At 38.7% G+C, this 21,362-nt stretch overlaps 1 protein-coding gene across 3 annotated transcripts; it reads right to left on the bottom strand.

The window, feature by feature from the left end:
* Positions 1–1,267: 1,267 nt before the first annotated feature.
* guf1 (GTP binding elongation factor GUF1) lies at positions 1,268–21,150 on the bottom strand. 3 transcript variants are annotated; one of them, XM_058396715.1, is made up of 17 exons: positions 21,135–21,150; positions 8,654–8,765; positions 7,256–7,404; positions 6,971–7,051; positions 6,766–6,843; positions 6,594–6,677; positions 6,432–6,496; positions 5,936–6,139; positions 5,535–5,674; positions 4,899–5,022; positions 4,665–4,797; positions 3,184–3,327; positions 2,822–2,955; positions 2,595–2,696; positions 2,245–2,364; positions 2,125–2,161; positions 1,268–2,024 (listed from the first exon to the last, which is right to left on the bottom strand). In XM_058396715.1, exons 2-17 carry the CDS (start codon positions 8,751–8,753, stop codon positions 1,896–1,898), a joined length of 1,824 nt encoding a protein of 607 aa, XP_058252698.1. In that variant the 5' UTR covers positions 8,754–8,765; positions 21,135–21,150; the 3' UTR covers positions 1,268–1,895. The 3 variants fall into 3 exon arrangements, with proteins under 3 accessions (XP_058252698.1, XP_058252697.1, XP_058252696.1); XM_058396714.1 differs by lacking the exon at positions 21,135–21,150 and adding an exon at positions 8,961–9,366 and having other exon boundaries at positions 8,654–8,762; XM_058396713.1 differs by lacking the exon at positions 21,135–21,150 and adding an exon at positions 8,961–9,365.
* Between the last annotated feature and the right edge of the window lie 212 nt (positions 21,151–21,362).

A 21,362-nucleotide genomic window follows, 5' to 3' on the forward strand; every position in this document is an offset into this window, starting at 1 on the left:
CTTCCACTCCTCCATGATGACATCACAGAGCTGGTGGATGTTAGAGACCTTGCGCTCCCCCACCTTCCGTTTGAGGATGCCCCACAGATGCTCAATAGGGTTTAGGTCTGGAGACATGCTTGGCCAGCTCATCACCTTTACCCTCAGCTTCTTTAGCAGGGCACTTGTCGTCTTGGAGGTGTTCATGTTGGAATACTGCCCTGCAGCCCAGTCTCCGAAGGGAGGGGATCATGCTCTGCTTCAGTATGTCACAGTAGATGTTGACATTCATGGTTCCCTCAATGAACTGTAGCTCCCCAGTGCCAGCAGCACTCATGCAGGCCCAGACCATGACACTCCCACCACCATGCTTGACTGTAGGCAAGACACACTTATCTTGGTCTCATCTGACCACAGGACATGGTTCCAGTAATCCATGTCCTTAGTCTGCTTGTCTTCAGCAAACTGTATGCGGGCTTTCTTGTGCATCATCTTTAGTAGAGGCTTCCTTCTGGGACGACAGCTATGCAGACCAATTTGATGCAGTGTGCGGCGTATGGTCTGAGCACTGACAGACTGACCCCCCACCCCTTCAACCTTTGCAGCAATGCTGGCAGCACTCATACGTCTATTTCCCAAAGACAACCTCCGGATATGACGCTGAGCACGTGCACTCACCTTCTTTGGTGGACCATGGCGAGGCCTGTCCTGAGTGGAACCTGTCCTGTAAAACCGCTGTATGGTCTTGCCCACCATGCTGCAGCTCAGTTTCAGGGTCTTGGCAATCTTCTTATAGACTAGGCCATCTTTATGTAGAGCAACAATTCTTTTTTTCAGATCCTCAGAGAGTTCTTTGCCATGAGGTGCCATGTTGAACTTCCAGTGACCAGTATGAGAGAGTGTGAGAGCGATAACACCAAAATTAACACACCTGCTCCCCATTCACGCCTGAGACCTTGTAATACTAAAGAGTCACATGACACCGGGGAGGGTAAATGGAAAATTGGGCCCAATTTGGACATTTCCACTTAGGGGTGTAGTCACTTTTGTTGCCAACGGTTTAGACATTAATGGCTGTGTGTTGAGTTATTTTGAGGGGACAGCAAATTTACACTGTTCTACAGGCTGTACACTCACTACTTTACATTGGAGCAGAGTGTCATTTCTTCAGTGTTGTCACATGAAAACATGTGAGGGGTGTACTCCCTTTTGTGAGATACTGTATATTTACATTTTAAATAAGCATATACTACATACTTTGACTGTTGTCCATTACACATTCCACATCTCAGAAATAAAAATTTTATTGTTCTCTTAAGATATTGGAGAAACAGAAAACAGCTGCTTTAAACCTGATACTGCATCATACTCCAGTGTTTCAGAAGGTAGCGATTTTACATCCATAATGGTACCTGAAAGGAAATCTTAAAATCACAATTTTAAAGGGCTGCAGGCCCAAAAACCTGTAAAGCTAGACAAAAATAAATTATTACTGGAGGATAAGGAGTATAAGCAGTCACCAGGGAATCTATACAAACTTTCAGTATTTATTTTTAATAAGAAATATTTACATTGCACAGCTGATGAAGGACTTTTGTTTGAAGTCTCCATGTTTCTCTGGATATGTTTAATACAAATATGACTAAATATATCTAGTACACTACAGGAGGGTGTTGCAGCAAGTTACCCAAAGTGGTCTACAAGTGGTATGATTGGGATGAAGGGAGAGGCCTAATAGCAAGCGTTTTTCTTTTCCAGGCTATTGGCACACTGTATTATGGGATGTGTGGGATAGCACAGAAATGCTGCCTTGTGAAATCAGCCACCTCAGATTTTGCTTGGATGTTGTGATCCAGATTTCTACCTTCGATTACGTCCTTAGCATGTGCCATTTTTTGACATTTTTCTTGTAGTTTCTACTTCCTTTTCAGTACGTTAATGAAGGCATCTTTAGGGACGTCAATATTTCCGATGCGCCTCATTTTCTTCTTGCCTTCCGCTTGTTTTTTCAACAGCTTCATTTTTCGCGTGATATCGCCACCATACTGTTAGGAATAGTAGAATTTATATTAGTGTCAGGGCCAAATATAGAAACAGTCAAATTAGGATTAAAAAAAAAAAGAAAGGAGAAGTGGCGTCACTTACACATTTTGCTAAGACATTCTTTCTGTATGCTTTGATTCTGAAAGAATAAGCATGAATGCAAATGTTTTAAACACTTCACTATATAATATACCACTTTGCAAAATAAGCATCATCGCTCACGTTTCCCTGGCGATGACTTTGCTCCCGATGGCTGCCTGTACCGCAATCTCAAACATCTGCCTGGGAATGGATTCCCTCAGCTTCACACACATGGCTTTCCCTGTGTCATAAGCCCGGTCTCTAAAAGCAGCAACACAGCAAAAAGCTCAAATTAAAACCCATTCTTTACTTCTATACTGCTGCTAGTAACACAAGCAATAGTTTGCAATTTCAATGAGACTGCTCATGAATTGGTTTTAAGGCGGATACTGTTGTTTAAATTGACCTTAACGACGGGTATTTGGTATGCACAACTGTGTAGTGCTTGCTGACTCTGCCATGCAAGTGCACCATGTGAAACTGTAGCTTACTTGTGAACAATAGTGGTGAGTTCTTCCACTGGTTTCCCATTGAGCAGGAAATCAATTTTAATCAGTTCAGCTGGTTCATAGCCAGCATCCTCGTAGTCAAAGCTGGAGAGGAGAAATTGCATTGTGGTGTGAAAGCGTTGAATCAGAATAAATCGGCGGCTTAATTCACAACTCATACAGGATTTTGAACATCTTATATGGGCAAGTCTGTTCATCAGTAACATTACCTAGCATATCCTGATGACATGGACTTAAGCTCATCGTAAAAATCGACCACAATTTCGTTTAGGGGGAACAGGTACTGCATCATTACTCGGTGGTCATCGATGTAAACCATGTTCTTCTGAATTGCTCTGCGGCTCTGAAAATAAGCGGGAAGAATAAATTGGTTTCATACCACTTAATACAGATTTTAATAAAACTTTGGAGAAATTAAAACGTTTTATTTAAAACAAAATTAAGTAATTTAGACAGGATTGTTTGTTGAATAGACACACTAATGTACGCTTGAGAATTTGAATGAATTTTTAGCAGATTATAACAACATTAAAAACAAATGTGATTTAAGTTAATTATATGGCAGTCATACCTGACAGAGGCTCATGATCTTCCCAGTAAAGTCATCAGGGCTGATGATGGTTCCCAGTACCATGGGCTCCTGGTATTCCACCACACAAGACTTCTCAGGGAATTGGGCTGGGTTTACAATGGTTATTATCTTCTGTCCATACTCCTACTCAACACAGTAAAACAGTCCATTTATACTCCATACTCTACAACAACTCAAAACATTACTCTTTCCTATCAGTTTTTCATTTTCTCTCCAAGGACATATACTATATGGTCACAAGTATGTATACACCTGACCACTACACCCAAATGTGCTTGTTGAACATCCTATTACAGATTTAACCCCCCTTTGCATATAATAACCTCCACTCTTCTGGGAAGGCTTTCCACTAGATTTTGGGGTGTGGCTGTGGGGAGGCCTGGGGTACAGTCAGCAGCACTCCAATTAATTCCAAAGGTATTCAGTGGCATTGAGGTCAGGGTTCTTTCCTATTCTTCCAATAGAACATATGGAATCCATGTCTTCTTGGGCCTTGTTTTAGGCACAGGGTGACTGTTGTGCTGGAACATGTTTCGGGCCCTTGGATGCAGTGAAAGGAAATTGTAATGCTAAACAATTCAGTTCATATGACAACATTTACATTTATGGCATTAGGCAAACTCCCTTATTCAGAGTGACTTACAAAACTGCTTCTGAAGTCTCTATTAATTTATATATTGATACTGGGTCATGGACTAAGAATGCCATTAGTCTAAAATTCTGTTGGTAGGCAACACAAGCATGCAATTGTTTTATTAAAAAATGTTTGTTTAAGTATTTCAGGAAGAGGTAGGTCTGCCAGTGACTCAGCTGTCTGACATTTATGGGAAGCTTATTCCACCACCTAGCAGACAGAACAGACAGGAGTCTTGATGCATACCTTCCTTGTACCCTGAGAGATGGTGGGATCAGTCGAGCAATGTTAGATGATCTGAGGGAGCGTGGTGCAGTGCAAGGAGTGATAAAAGCTTTGAGATAAGTGGGTGCTGATCTGTATTTGGTTTTGTAGGCAAGCCTCTGTGTTTTAAATCTGATGTGGGCAGCTATCGGAAGCCAGTGGAGGCAGTGCAGCAGTGGGGTGGTGTGCGAGAACTTCGAAAGTTTGAAAACATCTTCAATTTGCAGAAGATCAAATTGTGCTCAGAGTTCAAGATGCCAGGAGCGAGTTGCAGTAGTCCAGGGGACTAAACAAGCACCTGAGTGGCCTGTGTGGATAAAAATGGATGAATCTTTCTAATATTGTAAACGGGGATACTGATGATGAGCATGTCTGAATAGCAGTTTGCGAGGAAAAGGACAGTCGATTATCCATTGTTAGCCCAAAATTGCGTGTAGTGGCAGAAAGGAAGATCAGTGAGATTTATAAAGACACGCCTATGGCTGTAACAGTCAGGTATCCACATACTTTTGGCCAGTGTATATACAGCATTATTATTAAAAAATCAAGTACAGAGTTATACCTTTATGAGTTTGGGTGAGGACAAGACAGCTTTGTATGGCACTGTTGGAGCTGTGACTATAACAGAGGCATTATACTCCTGCTCCAAACGCTGGTTAAAGACCTCCATGTGCAACAGACCCAGAAAACCCAGCCTTAGAGAAGAAAAAAGATTGTGATCGCATCATAAAATTACTGCATTTCTGCAACTTAACAGTATTGAAAGCAGGGAAATGTGAACACTTTAAATCCAGACCTCCAGCCAGCCCCCAAAGCCAGACTGCTGTCTTTCTGCACCATCACGCTGGAGTCATTTAAAGTGAGCTTCTCCACTGCACTGCGCAGAGACGGATATTCTGACTGATCCGTAGGGTATATACCTACCACACATACATACACACATTTAATTCAATTAAAACAATATGGGTCTAGGCGACAGTTAGATGCTATTATATCAAATGGATTTTGAATGGCCATACTTTCTCCAAGAACATGAGGCATACACTGAATCACTACCAGATATTCACTGGCATTCATTTGGAACAGTTCCTTATAGTCTTATTACTTAAAAAGGTTTAGTTAGTACCTTACTCTGGATGTAATCCACACACAAATTCACTATATTTAATTACACAAAGAGGCCTTGGATCTGTCTAGTCACTGAAGTCTTTAATTGGGGTAATAACACAAAGTTTCATAGCCTTTGTATCAGTTTTCTAATTAATTTAATGTAGACAGCTACTATGATCATGGTCAGTGAAGGGTTGACAATATCCTTCAAGCAATTCGCAAAGAAAGCCAATCAAAATAATACAACATAATTTACGAAAATACAGTATAATTGAACATAATTACAGAAAGCCGTTTCAAGCTTTAAATGAAAATTGTATACCTGCAAAGACCATGGACTTAGCAGGTTTAAAACCAGGCAGTGGCTCCACCGGCTGCTTATGGAGATAGAATGTGTCTCCTACCTGGGCATCTTTCACTTCCTTCATGCCAGCTATCACATATCCCACCTGTCCTGCGTAGCTGAGATCAAAAGTGAAAGTTAGGATATAAAATAAATGAAGCAACTGCTGTGCAAAAAGTAAGTGGAACTTTATAACTTTGATTGATTCTGTGGATTCTGTCTGATCAGAAGACATTTTGGTAATGAGAACACCCCACAGTTAAATTAATGATCAACTGAATCTATTATACAAAAAAAAAAAGTGAAATCATGGCTTGGATTATTGTTCCTTTAGCAAGCTATGCAATATAACAGCTGATATGCGCATAAGAGTTTCTTACAGTCTCTCCGTAGGCTGTTCATCTGGCCGCAGGACACCCAGTTCATTGACCTCGTATGTCTTTCCCAGGTGGGCTGAGACAATTTTGTCCCCTTTACAGACCTGTCCACTGAACAAGGCGATATTTGCTACTACTCCTCTGTAGTGGTCAAATGTTGAGTCAAAGACAAGAGCTTTGAATGGGTCCTCTAGCTTAGCTTTGGGTCTGGAAATATTGAGAAAAATGTTAAGAAAACTGATAATCTATAAATTTGTTATGTATTTATTTAAAGATATTTCAGCAAACACCTTAAATATGGCTTCATTAAAAAGGACAAGCAAGCCGCATATACACAAGATTTCTGAACAAACTATGACTTGAAATGTACTAAACATTCTGTTTTTGTTTTTACGTAAAATCAACAAAATTTTAAATATGCAAAATACTCCAAATAATTTGACCAAAAAAAAATAAATAAATAAATAAAAAAATTGAAAAGAATTTGATGAAAACTCACGGGGGTATTCTCTTCACTACCTCTTGAAGAACTCTGTCCACATTTGTACCTAATTTAGCAGAAATCTAAAGACAAAGATTTCAAAAATCATTATAACAAAGAGAAACAATAAATGCACTCACGTAGCACAACATTATTTCTGCAACTGCAACTCATGCTCACCCTGATACACTCCTCACTCGGAATATCAAACATCTTTTCAATTTGCTTTTCCACTCTGTCAGGATCTGCATTCTTCAAATCAATCTGATTACAAAAGAAAAGAATTCAAATCACACAAACTTAAGCTTACACAATCAACAGGCAAAATATTCCGTACAGGGTTTGCACTTACTTTATTTATAACTGGAATGATGGTTAATTGAGCTTCAAATGCCAAGTAGAAGTTTGCCACAGTTTGTGCCTGTATTCCCTTTAATAGAGACAAACAGAAATACACTGTGAAGTGCATGCAAAACAGCACAAGCCACTAAAACACTACTATGGTGAAATGAGGTGTTCATGCAAGGAAGAAACTTAGCCTCTTTGTTACACTGTACCTCATTTGCATCTACTATGAGCAGAACTCCTTGGCAGGCTGATATGGAGCGTGACACCTCATAGCTGAAGTCAACATGACCCTGTGCACAGGTGGAAGGAATACAAAAACGCTTCATTAAATCTATACCTTTTTAAACTTCAATTTTTTTTTTATGTTATGTTCAATATGCAGCAGAAGAAATCAAGAAATTCATTGGAGGACAAGTTACAAAAATCTTACACAACTAACGATATTAGCTCTACTATATGACTGCTGTGGTTAATGAATTGGTCTTTGTGCTGACCGGTGTGTCGATGAGATTGAGTAGATAAGTCTGTCCTTCATGTTTATAGAACAGAGAGGCAGTCTGAGCTTTTACTGTGATTCCTCTCTCTCTCTCCACCTGCAGCTTGTCCAACACCTGCTTATTCTGACCCGTCTTTGCAATGGCACCTGCAGGGAATATATAAAGGATTTTAAGGCAAAGTGTTCAGCATTATGTCCACTTACTAGTATAGTTACATGGTGCTTATATAGTACAATGTGGCAACAATTACATATACTGAGACCACAATTTACATTTTAATCTCCATTGTGAGTGCAAAACAATTGTACTATAAACTATTGTATTTTTAAATGTGTGAATTAGTCGAATGAACACAACTTATGCATGGAAATGGACTGCTATTTATTCCTTCCAGGGATTTGTGATAAGGAAAATGAATGCACTAGCAAGCAAAATCTGTGATATTATGAGGAGCTTTCCATTTTCTAAATGATCAAAGATTTTCTTACATTTTTCATTTCTGGCATTTGGCAGACACCTTTATGCAGAGCAACTTACATTTAATCTCATTTTATAAAACTTAGCTATTGAGGATTAAGGGCCTTGTTCAGGGGCCCAGCAGTAGCAGCTTGGTGGACCTGGGATTTAAACTCTCAACCATCCGATCAGTAATCCAACACCTTAACCACTAAGCTATCACATCCCCCACATTTTTTTTTGCAGTACATCCATCACAAAAAGTAATTATGCATGTGTCTTCACTGGCAGTAGTTTAATAGAATTCTGTGCTTGCAATCTTGCAATGGTGGCTCAAGTGGTTAAGGCTGTGGGTTGTTGATCGGAGGATTGGGGTTCAAGCCTCAGCACCACCAAGCTCCAGTGTTGGGCAATTGAGCAAGGCCCTTAACCCTCTCTGCTCCAGGGGTGCTGTATCATAGCTGCCCCTCCACTCTGACCCCAACTTTCTCAGCTGGGATATGTGAAGAAAAGGATTCCACTGTACTCTAATGTACGTGTGTCGATAATAAAGGCTTCATGCCCTCAGTCCTTATAATGATGCATAACCGCATACTGGATTTGCTGGCATTACCACATGGACATATCTTTAACCTTCATCATAAAAAACAAACGCTCAAAATAACTTTTTACATTCCCACCAAATAATAAACTGAAAGCCACTATGATCCTGAAATATGAAGTTATGCAATTTGATATCATGCGGTCACAACATAATGATTCATAGTCACAAGATTTCGTTTGTGGCCGTCATACGTTAACTTATAACTGAAGCTTATTAAAAAAAATAACCATCATGTCACATCAGCATCTCTGTACTCGTCTGGAAGAGAGCATGTAAGTTTAGTCAGCAAGCTTGGTATCTGTAAGGTGCCTACAGCCGAGGGCGACACAATCCACCTGTCATCTCCAACAGTCTGTCAGCGAGGGTGCTTTTGCCATGGTCAATATGAGCGATGATGCTGAAGTTTCTTATCCTGTCCACAGGAAACTCGGACATATCTATATTCTGCTGTGAGAGAAGAAAAGCAGAGACTTCTGTGAGAACTTGGTCACAGCAAGATACAGTAAGCAATTAAGGTTTACTTTATACGAGGTAGAGTACAGAATCATGTATTAAATCTAACTCCTCTAAAGGTAGACATGTTTTAAACCAGCCATATTATCTGAACCCCAGATACATCTATTTGTGATGTGATGTATTTACCTTCTGAGCTGAGGAGCTGGACTCCCTCACACACACATAACCCGTCTTTATCCATCTGTGTCTGATTAAAGTGCACGCCTCCGTATAACCCTGACTTCTTCTCTTTATTCGGCATATCTTAACATTACGAAAGAGTCCAGCAAACAATAAAACATTACTAAGAGGTCTCAGTAAAAGTTGCATGGCAGCTGGCGGCGCAAGGTTCAACAAACCAGCTGCATTAAGTAAAGTGTCGCTGTGACACTATGTCTGTTTCTCCTTAGCTGTCGGAAAAATTTGTTCATAGACGTGTGCGTTATAAAGATCAGGATTTGAGATTGAGAGATTCACATTTATTTCGACAGGACGTCGCCATGTTGAGGTTGGAGGTTAACATTGCTTCTTCTTTGGTTTAAGTGACGAGACTCGAACCGTCACCCCCATCTGCTGTTTGTGGTGTGTAATGAACATGGTAGTGATGAATCGTTCATAAGCGAATCGGCTCATTGTCGGGTGAACGTTTGGAGCCGACTCGCATGTTCAACTCAACTCAATCCAAACGAGCTGTTTTGTACAATGAAACCAAATTTGTGGCACCAAATCGCCCAAGAATGTAAATATTAAAAGGCAAAAAGTGAATACAGAAATACCGGAAAAGGTGCGAAAATATTGCATTGTATACAATATACAGATTGGCAACAACAACAATAACAACAACAATACTACTACTACTACTACTACTACTAATAATAATAATAATAATAAATCAAAGTATTTCTGGTCGTTGAGAACCTGGAGCCAATCCCAGAGGATTTGGGGCCCAATTTCGATTCATCTCAGTGACTCGAATCTTTTGATTCCTTTCTCCAAAAAGATTCATTCTGATTCGGTCACTGATTTGTTCAGTGGCCATTTGCATAAGTGACATCACTACACCAGCAGGTGGCGGCAGTGAGTATCTTTTCAGATAAGTTTCTTTAGTATTATGATTTATTAATATTGCCATATCCAAGACTATTTTTTAGACATTTTAGTCAGTGCAAGCTAGTGTAGATAAAAATGATAGCTTTTATTGCTGCATTTAAAAAAAACAAAACAACTATTAGTCATTTGTACACATTTTGTGTATAGAGGATTATGCCATGAACACACCAACAACTCATAATGCTTGTTGTAGACCTGTGAAGATAAAATAAACTAATAATCATTCCAAATAAAGTACTACTGCTACTACTACTACTACTACTACTACTGCTGCTGCTACTACAAATACTACTAATAATAGCGCTATTATGAATATTTTCCATTGCAATATACCTCCGAAAACATGTCTGCACTATTCTGACTCTATAAAGTGTTTTCCTGTATGCATGCCTTTAAATTGTTATTGTGTTTAAATTGTTATTTACTACATTACATTTTGTACTGAATGATATATAAACTAAACTGAACAGTCATCTGTTATAATATTCATCATTCATCTTCACCAACCACTTTTTCTGGTAAAGGTTGCAGTAAATCTGGAGTCTATCCCAGGAACACTGGGCGTGAAGGTGCCATTTCCTTGCAGTGCATCACACACACACACACACACACACACACACACACACACATTCCTCTAGGGGAAGTTTAGAATAGCCAATCTGTGTGCATATAAATCTTAAACAATGACTGAACATTTAATTCAAGTATAAGGAAGTTAGGAACTAACCTGCCAGCTGGCAAAGATGGACTATGGTAGTTTTGGCAGCTGGTAGCTGGCCAAAATGTGCAGGATGTGAAGGTCTTCAGTGTGAATTTTGTTTTTAGAAAGCCTGTGCTAGTGGATTTGTGTTTTATTCTCATATGAGACATGCTGCTATTTATGTTTCTCTCTTTTCAAGTGTAGTACCATACAACAGTGAACAATGTGATAAAATGACATGCTTTTTTTTTTGTTTCTCTGTTGCTAACCGATTTACTTGGAGCAGATGTTGGTTGCAGTGACGCAAACCACTGAACACAAGCACCTGTTTGCAAACATGAAATCATCCCACTCCTTCACCACTTTAAACACATCTTTATGTATGAGTACACTAACCTTGCTACAGCATCTGTGCCATTCATCAGGAACCCAGACAACTGGAACAGCTGGTATATTTGATTTTGGTTTTCATGTTTGATTAGGCTTTTGAATACATGCATTAGACCTACCTCTGCAATTCTAATCTTACCAAACATGACATAAAAATACTCTAAATTCTACCTAGTTAAAGATTCAATATGTGGTCAAGAAGCATTGGTTGACATTTTTCTACCACAGGGTGTCACCCTTGATACAGATGATGCAGCCTGAGAAAAGAGTAGAGAACATCATTACCATGGCAACATGGCAACCCACTCATAGGCCAACTAAGTAGGTCCCTGTGAAAATTGCCTAGATAAGAAATCAAATAAAATGTATCTCCCTAAGCTTTTATGTTTGATGGCTGTTGGCAGATACATTTGTGAAACTGGTGTATGTCTGTTCGATGTAGATTGTAAGTGGGAATCAACCACATGTAGCATGCACTAAGGGTCTTTAGAGAATATATTTTTTATGCTGTGTGTGTGTGTGTGTGTGTGATTCTGCACTCCTGAAGGTGGGATCAGTAAAAACTCAAATCCCATTTTTCATATTTATCAAGGTTATTCTCCCATATAAACAGCTTGTATAAAATATCTGCTTTGGATAAACATGTACACAGGAGCAAAGACAAATAATGTAGACCATCCAAGCAATCTGGACAAGGCGGTGCCTTTCTTTGCCTGTCACTCATTTAGCTTTTTAAGATGCAGAGCAAGTTTATCAGTCAGACATTCTAGCCTTAGACATTCAAGCATTAGATGGGGGAAATATCAAATAGTCTTTGCATGGAAATATGTAGGTTCTACAGTGCTGTTATGTTAAAACCTTTTCAGTAAACATGCGATTTAAATAAAAAAGCAATTTGGGTGTCGCCTCGCCATGTGAATTATTCATTAGTGTGGACAAGTTAAGGACGGTGGAACTTCGTGTAGGTTAAAAATGACAAGACAACATAACCATTGGTAAATAAATAATGTGAAATCCTTTGCAGTCCAGTCCAGTTTTTAAAAAAGATATAAATATGTAATATTTGCAATAAATTATGCTGTCATACAGCCATATTGTACACAAATGCTGCATGTTTTTCAAATGTTTATTTTTTCTCTGTTCTTTACAGCTAATTGGATTTTATTTAATAAAATAAAATAAAATTATCTGCGAAGAACAGAGAAAAAGAAAATGTTATTAAATAAAATAAAATTAATTATGAAAAATTGTATAATTCCATGTTATTGTTTGAGTTTTCCAAATCTGATGATAGACTCATATCTTCTGCTTCTGCTCATATTTTTTGTAACACATTCTGGGACTCCATTGAAACAGCTAGCTTTGGGATCTGGGAGTTTTTTTTTTTTTAAAGTCTCATAATAACACTGCAGTTGTGTTGCCAGCCTCATTGTTCACATCTACCACTGACAGTCTCTGAACTAGCTGTGATAGCCAACATCAAAGTGACTTTGGCCTGAGTGGAACTGGATACTGATATTCAACCACTGAATGCTCTTTTTCTCACAGCACTGGTAACAACAGAATTCCCAGTATACAGCGAGAGCTCTAAAGCAGTAGACACAGATGAGGTTCTAACGTGAACTTATTAATGGATTGCGTGTTACATGTTAGCCATTCTACTGTGACCATTGGAAACTGCAGATATCGATCTGTCTGAGAGAGTTGATTGTTATCTTACTCCATGTTGTGGAACACAATGAAAGGGTCACTCTTATGACCCACTGTCATGGACCCCATGGAAAGGAGAATGAAGGTTTCAGGATCATATAACAAACATGAAACATTAAAGTTGCCACACTTTCAATATTCAGAAAGCTTCAGTCAAGTCACATCAGGAGAGAGCCTGGGCAGGGAGACTTACCTCTCAGGCTTTTAGCAGGGGGCATGAGCAATTTCTGCTTATCCCATGGGGTGGGCCTTAAACAATACCTCCTCTCCACTAACGGGCCCAACAGAGCATGCCCATAAAGGGCTGTGGCTGATGATGGGCTATAGAAAATAACATTGTTCATGATACAAACTGCAGTTCCACTCTCTTTGTATTCTCACAGCTCAGAGGCTCAAAAAAAACACTCCAGCAAGGTTGCCACTCTGACTAATTATGTTTGTTTCCTCACAAGTGCAACTGAGAAAGTTTTATTTATTTATTTATTTATTTATTTATTTATTTATTTATTTATTTATTTATTTATTTATTTATTTATATATATTTTTTTTAAATAGAGTTTCTATTCAACATATTTTTTTTTAGATGGATGCTTGTTTCTGTCCATTTCTGGATTTGAGAGCCGAATTGCTTCTTAAAAGTCTTTCCTTTACATGCTATGGTCATCAGATGTTATTGAATCTTTGAAACAAGAGGATTGGTTCACATTACAGGATCGGCTTCTGGCTTCTTATTGCTAGCATTGGCCCAGACTGCAGATGCTTTTCGAGTTTTGCCTTCAAAGGACAGGTATTCACAAATAAAGCTTCTAAAATACTTTCCAGTCACTATGGATGCCTTCCTCACTTCCTCACTGAGAGCAATGTGCTGCCACAAGGTCATAGGGGTGTGAATCCCTCCGTGTGAGATCTAAACAGATCAACTAGATAGAACTGAGAGAGTTAAATCAGGCTCTAATAACTGTCTTACGGTACATTAAGTGCCAGTCTGCACTGACAACATTGAGACAGCTCATCAACTCGCATGGAATGTTCTCAGGTGGGCCTCAAGTTAGCCACACTAAGAGCGACTCTCCTGCAGGGGTGCCGGGTAAGTGCTTTCGTGATGGGAGAGTGTATAGCTAGGAAAGTGTCATCTGCACCCTAAGTCGTGTTCCAGATCTGACAAATGTTTAACAAGGTGTATGTGGAGCTTTTACTGATGCCAAGTCCACTTAATGCCAATTGTAGCCCTCTCTAGCAGAGCTGAACAGCCCACTGACACAGCAGACACTAGCCAGTTATTGGTCTCAACATCTACTGTTGATTTTGCGCACATTGCACAGATTTTAGCAACCAGAAAACTTCTACATTCTCTCGTGGTCAGTGGCAGGTGTGTGGTGTGTGTAGTAACCACTGTAGTGTGTGCCTGCACTGTGGATGTTATCTTTCACAAATTTATTGCCTTTCTGAATAGACTGAGGCTTCATCCTACCACAATTCCCCCAAGACCCCATCATGGGACATTAGTTATGTATGTAACTGGCTCAATGTATCCTGCGTAACCACCAGGGATTCTTTTCATTCAGAACCAGTGCTGACCTGACGAGAACTTCTAAAGAAGGTTCAGGGGAAAAATGGCTGTGTGGCAGTCTCACATCAATAGTAACTTGGTGGCAGATAGTAACTTTGTGACTTCCCAGTTTGATACTGAGCTCATTTTACTGCATGGAGTTGTCTCCACATGTCTGCGTGGGTTTCCTCTGGGTTCTCCAGTTTCCTTGATTGGCTACACTAAATCGCCCCTAGGAATAAATGAGTGTGAATGTGTGTGTGCATGGGGCACTGTGATGGACTGGCATCACATTCAGAGTGTGTCTGTTTGTTCCTGTGGTTGGCTCTGGATCCACTGCAACCCTGATCAGGACAGTAATAGTACTAAGGAAGAATGAATAATGAATACATTTCATATGTCACATTGTGATGTGTGTGTACACTCAGATATTCAGTAAAATGTTTCCAGATGTTTTTTATTGCCCTAGCAGTTATTGGGGGGTTTAGCAAAACTCTATTACATAGGCAAAAAACATTCAGTGATGTTAACCCCTGACATCAAACCAAGACAGTGATTGACAATAGCCTGAAGTGTGTTCTGTATAAGGTGTACCTATGTTTACTGCTTTTCACACACATGGTATTAAATATTTTCTCTATACCTGTACAAACACAAATTTGTGTGTACTTCATTGTAGTATTTAATCTCTAAATCCTTGTCAAAAAATTACTGCAAAAAATAATGAGTCTTTTTTGACTACATAGCATTACTCATTAAAACCATATTCCTCAGCCCTACATACCAGAAGCTGCTATGTGCCAGGGCCCACGCACGTGTTTCAGAGTGATGAAACCACTTGCATTCAGCCTCATGTCGTTGTTAATTTCCCAGAGAGATCAGAAAGCCTTATGCAGGCAGATTTGCAAAGACAAACTACAGAGTAGAACACATTCATCAAGCTTCAACTGACAGCCCTGTTTCAGTGTTCGAATTAGTCACCACCAGCTAAACACTTAGATGTTATTGGAATTGGATAATTTAAATAAGAACATTTTGAACAACACGAGCTGGATTGGCAGTAAGAGCAATGAGTAATTCGGCGGTCCTTAGATAGGAACATCAGAACAATACTTAAGTTGATAATAAACATGACTCTGGCTCAGACTTGGTAGCAGCTGGCAGACACCGAAGTACAGTAAGCCATAAACTGGTCTCCCAGTGTGAAAAGCTCTTTGTGGTGCTTTAGATGCCAGTGATGGAAAAGGGATGATTCATGCCATGCACATCAGCAGAGATGATTGGAGCTTAGGGAGTGAATCTGAAGTGGTGTAATAATCAGTCTGCCATTCAGGGTTTCATGTGGTGTAGCAGAAAATCCATCTTTGAGATGTTCGGCTATGTGTGAAGCCAGAATGGGGGACATTTTTTCCCTGCTGCAGCTACTTTATGAGGTTCATTTGTGCTATAGTCACTATGCTGCTCAGTAAATTGGAGATATTTTTGGAGCCATCTGGAGTTGGAATTGCTAGCAAATACCTGCTGTAAAACATGTCCAGTTAGATAGGAACCCTAATCTGAAAGGATCTAAAACTGGTTGGTTTGAAACAAAATGCTTCTTCCAGTTGTCTTACTCTGAGCGTTTAATATTTCTGGGGAAATGTGCCCAATGTGACCCATCTTTTTAAATCAATTTACTGAAATTTCTTTTTAGAAACTCTTTTTTAGATTCCGGCTTTTCTTTCTATTTGACCTTATCCTGGAACCTGTTTCACAGAGAGATTTAGATTGTCAAATTGCTGCAATTACTATTTTTCCATTGTCAGGACAAAAAGTAGGTTTATAACTTTAAATAATAAATGTTAAAAATACCAGGTAGCACCAACTATTCTCTCTAGTGAACCTGAAGACGGAGTGAAAAGCTTGTGGGGGTGGAAAGAAAGTGCTAGAGGTATAGAGCCCAGAAAGAGATTCTTTAGTTTTATGTGAAACGCAAAGGGCATCCTGAGTGATGTACAACACCGCAATTCTTGTGGAGGTTATTTATTGATGTGACTGCAAAATGTGAGTTCCTTTAGTGCCACTATCATTTAAAATGTGCATGAATATTGCCTAATTAAACATGAGCTAAGCTACGATTAGAGATAGAACTAAATTGAACAAGCTGTCTTTTTAGTCAAAAACTGCTGTGACCTGCTATAAAAAGGACATCATGAAATAGAAATAATTAACATTGGTGATTAATAGGTAAGATTCAGCTTCTTTCCTTGCTTATGTGAGAATATTTGTGTTGGTTTGCAAGTACATTTTGTCCTTACTAATTTGCATATCATCTTTTGTTTTTACAACTCCAGTTAGTTCTTTAGCTTCCTGGAAGGTGTACTTAACAAAGGCCACTTTCTTAAAAATAGTTAAATTCATGCTTTTCAATTTAACCAAGGGACTTTTTGAGAAATAAAAAAATTGAAACTTTTTAGCCCCTGACTTGTGTGTTAAGCTAGGTTTGCTTGATTACACGGACACTACTGATTGTTAAAATAAACATTAAAGCAAACATTATATAATAATTCTGATTCATCCACTTATTTCCTCCTGTGGACGATGATTTAATTTAATAGCAGTTAACTAGCCAGGTAACTACATGCCACTGTTACCTATATAGTGAAACACAATTTACATAGTTTCATAGCAGAAGCGAGGAATGTTAGTGAACCAAGTTATTCAAAAACTTCATGCCATTTCAAACAGCACAGTACTGCATAAATAACAGTACTGGGAATGGTAATGGTGTTGAGTTGGGAAATGGGGCATGTCCAGTAGTTTATATTCATGAATAACTGCATTTGTATGAAGGTGAAGATGTAGTGATGTTCCTAGGCCATTTTAGCAGTTTCCTTAACACTTAAAAAGACAAAGAATAAATGATTATAGTTCTTCTTTTTCTTCTTCTTCTTCTTCTTCTTCTTCTTCTTCTTCTTCTTTTTATCATCATGCACACACACACACACACACACAGATTCAGACATATAAAAAACTGCATGCATGAGTAGAGGCATTTCTGTCTCTCTAAGTGGTGTGCCAGTGGTGTTCCATTATAATACAATCAAGTCTACTAGCAAACGTTGCCAATGTTCTCTGATTACTGCTGAGCCTATTCCATTCTCTCCCTGATTACCATCTTGGCATTCACATTTAGGCAAAGACAGTTTATAAAGTTTTCCTTTTGGCATACTGCTCGAATGATAATATGTTTTTGTATTAACTGTGATCTGAAATTAGATTCTTAGCTTAGACTAGAATAAGGGAAAATACAGTTGCTCAGTACATGTAAAATTCTGATCTGAATGGTTTCTGTATAATGAAGTGTACCTGTATAAATTTCGGTGTCAGTAATACAACAAAACACAATGGTTTATTAAAGTCTTGTAGCAGAAGATGAAAAGTAAAAAGCTGATATACTATTGCAAACCAGGACTGCAGGATACTCTGTACGTTTCAGGGAACAGCTGTCTACATGAAGAAAAGTTAGATATATAAATATAAATAGTTAGCATTAGTACACACTCTGTAATACAGGTACCAAACAAGCACTTGGTATGATCAAAAGTACATCTTTAAATACAATCTAGCTTGCATAATTATACCTTAAAAAACAATTTAAATCTATACCACCACAGTGGAAAGGAAAATACAGGATGCTACATTTATTTCTGAGAGTATGGAATGTCATTCCTTTTACACCACCGCATTATTGTGTATTAACAATATCCTATACACCGTGGAATTCACAACCATAACTAAATAAATAGATTGTGTTCTGAAACAGATTTACCTTGCTGTAGACTAACCCAGGACATTGTGTTTGTTGTTGTCTGCTGGGGATGTCAAGTGGACATATCTCATGGTTATTAGTGACAGGCTCAAACCTGAAAGGCTACAGGAAGCTTAAATGTCCTCTGCCATTCTGTTCTGTTCCTGTAAGAGAAACTCACTGCTTATATTTGAGTCCTGCCAAGCAGGCCATGAACTAATCTAACCAATTCCAGACACCACTGACAGGTGAGGTAAGGCCAATACCAATCTTCTGCTCTAGTTAATAGATTGTGTGTGTGTGTGTGTGCGCGTATGTGTGTGTGTGCGCGTATGTGTGTGTGTGTTTGATGTGTGTGGTTGCGTGATTTGTACATTGTGTTTTGAACAATTGCTGTGGGAGTTACTCTACACATTAGTTCCACATCCTTCTCTGTCTGACAGGAAAGCAATAACGTTAAGGTTATTTTTGACTTTCATGTGTTAAGTCTGTGTTGTAATTGAAATTTTATTAGCTGTAAACAATCCCCTGCCTTTCTGGTGGACCTCAGAAAGTGTGTTCATCTGCTATACCTGTGTGCGAATGGAGGTGGATATGTGTGTGTGGGTGTGTGTGCATCTCTTTTGGATTGTTGCTCAAGGGAATCCTTCTGCCACAGTCTCTGTGTGCGACTGACAGCTCTAAAGTGAGAGAGACAGGACTCCTTCAACCATGCCACAACCAGCTGCTCTCCGCTGCTCTGCAGGTTTAGCTTAAAGCTGTTCAGCTGGCTGGTCTGGCTCACGCATTCCTCACAGTTCACCTGTCACACTCAGACAAGTGAGAGACTCGGGGACAACTTTTAGCCCTGACTGCATTTTCACTCTTTACTCTGGAGAGCACGAATATATTGGCTCGTAAACTGGAACAGCTGAATCAGACTGTGTTGTTAAAGTTACTAGAGCGCTGAAAGAAGGATATTGACTAAAGAATCAACTGTATTGCAATACCTGTGATTCATTCATCTGAAATCCATGTCTAAAACTTATTTTAACCATGGCTGCATAATATAGTATTAGTATTATTGCTACTAATAGTACAAGTAGATAGTATTGGATGATTCCTTGTAGAAAATATAAGCTTGTTTATTCAGACAATATAAAATATGTCTTTTTTTTTGTTTGATCAGACTATTAAGAAGACAATATGACCAGAAAAAGGTTTTGAGGCATTCAGAGAAGAAGTGCTGAGCTGATATCAGATAAGAGATTGCCAACTGAATAGCAAAACTTTAAAGTTTACTGAGACCAACATGAAGTATTTATGCAGAAGAAATGTATAATATTCCGTGTTATTTACTGATAAACAAAAGACGTCAGCAGAAAGAGAGCTGGTGGTTAACACATTTTCTGATGGTTTGATCAGTTCATTACAAAGTGTCTAGGCTTAGTGCATGTTTTAAGCCTAGACAGAACAGAAAGAATGTCCAGGCCAAATCAAAGCATATCATACCCCTGGTCAAGGTCATAGGTGAGATCATGAACAAGTGGTATCACACAGTCAGCCCAGGACTGCTGGACAGGACAGGAGTGCTGTGATATATTCAGAAAATATATAAATTGTATAAACTAGTTTTTTTTTTTCAGACTTAAATGGAAAGAGCTTCAAAGAGCCCAGCTTTGTTGGGGGGAATGTATTCAAGGTTGTTTGGAAATTCAGTGGGATATTATAAAAAATGCACCTGTAAAGAAAGAAGACCAACATCATGCCACAAAGGCAAAAATGCCCATTTACCTGTGCAGTATATTTCAACTTTAAAAAAACATAATAGATGATTGATTGCTTAAAAGTGAAACAGAATCATGATCATTGACAATTTAACCAAAAATAATACAATACAAGCATTGATCGTATAGCCGAGAATGATTGTCAAAGCTGCATTTTAACACTTCATTTTTATTGACTAGTTTTTATGTTCAGATAGCAAGAAGAAAAGAATTGGGACTTGGGACAAAAGTTGATTTTAAAATGTAACCAAATACTTGGTAAAATGCATCTCTGAGTAAAGAAGACCAACATTATGTCATTAGACAAAAATGCCTATTTGACTGTTAATTCAAGTCTTTAATCCCATGAAATATATTTTTCATATTTGACAAAGGTCCAGATCTTACTGAACACCTTTCCCTGGCTGAGACACTGCCAGTGGGCACAGTGGAATCTCTTCTTCTTTACCCAGAGAATTGAGTAGAAGCCATCTGGACTGCCATGCCTCTCTGATATGGCTCCATGTGGTTCCCAATGCCACAGCACAGCATGTGCTAAACTCAATACCACCCACTGACCTCTTTCAATGCTTTCAGTTAAGACAGCCTGATGCAGATGACCGAAAGAGGGAACACACAAAAATGATGATAAGGGTAATGGTTACTCAGATGGTGACCTGTGAGAGTGAAATTTTAATATATATGTTTTTTTTCTTCAAGGAAAGAGATTTTAATTTTTCAATGTTTTACAAGAACAGAAGAAATCATACTATCTGGAATAAAAAAGAGTAATTTTTAAGGATGGAGATGTAAAAGTAAATGTATTGAAATAAAAGTAATGATACATAAAACAATGTTTGGATTATATTTATTATTAGATGTCGGAATAAAGACAAGAACTTTTGAAGACCTTTCATCCTCAATGAGATTGCTACTGATGATTATTCATGCTAGTGGAGTTTCTTCTAATTCCCAACTAAAATTCACTTTAAACAGAAAAACAGTGTAATTTAATACAAGGATTAGTGCGTGGCTGAAAGATTCATTTGAGTGTCCACCCACTTGAAAAGGTCTTAATAAGCTTCTGTCTCAGAGTCTCTTGCACCCACACATGTATTAACATCCACTGCTATTTCTCCTTAGAACAACACTGTTGTGTTCCAAAAATATGCCGTGGTTGTACTGTTTGAAAACTACTTTGCTGCCATGTTTCCTAGCAACTGTACTGAAGTAGTTTATGCTTTGTCGATGTCTCATTTACTTTCACAACACTCGTGTTTTAAAAATGTCACCCAGGCTCTAATGGAAGTAGGAACACTTGTCCTACCTCTTGTCTGCGTTGCAGTTGTTCAAGCTTTTGTTAAGCTGAGAAAATGATAGTGAGAATCCGGTGCTTTTAGAAAAGCAGTGCCCTCCTTTTTCCTGTTCTTGCTCTTATTATCTCTGCTACCGTCATGTGAAGCTTAGCTGCTCAAACGAGAAAATCCCTTCTTTATACCGTTACCAAGGAAACTATTTACAGAATGTTTTTGGCACTCAGTTTTCTGCAAATAAG

This window comes from Hemibagrus wyckioides, linkage group LG08 (genome assembly GCF_019097595.1).
Source record: "Hemibagrus wyckioides isolate EC202008001 linkage group LG08, SWU_Hwy_1.0, whole genome shotgun sequence".
NCBI lineage: Eukaryota > Metazoa > Chordata > Actinopteri > Siluriformes > Bagridae > Hemibagrus > Hemibagrus wyckioides.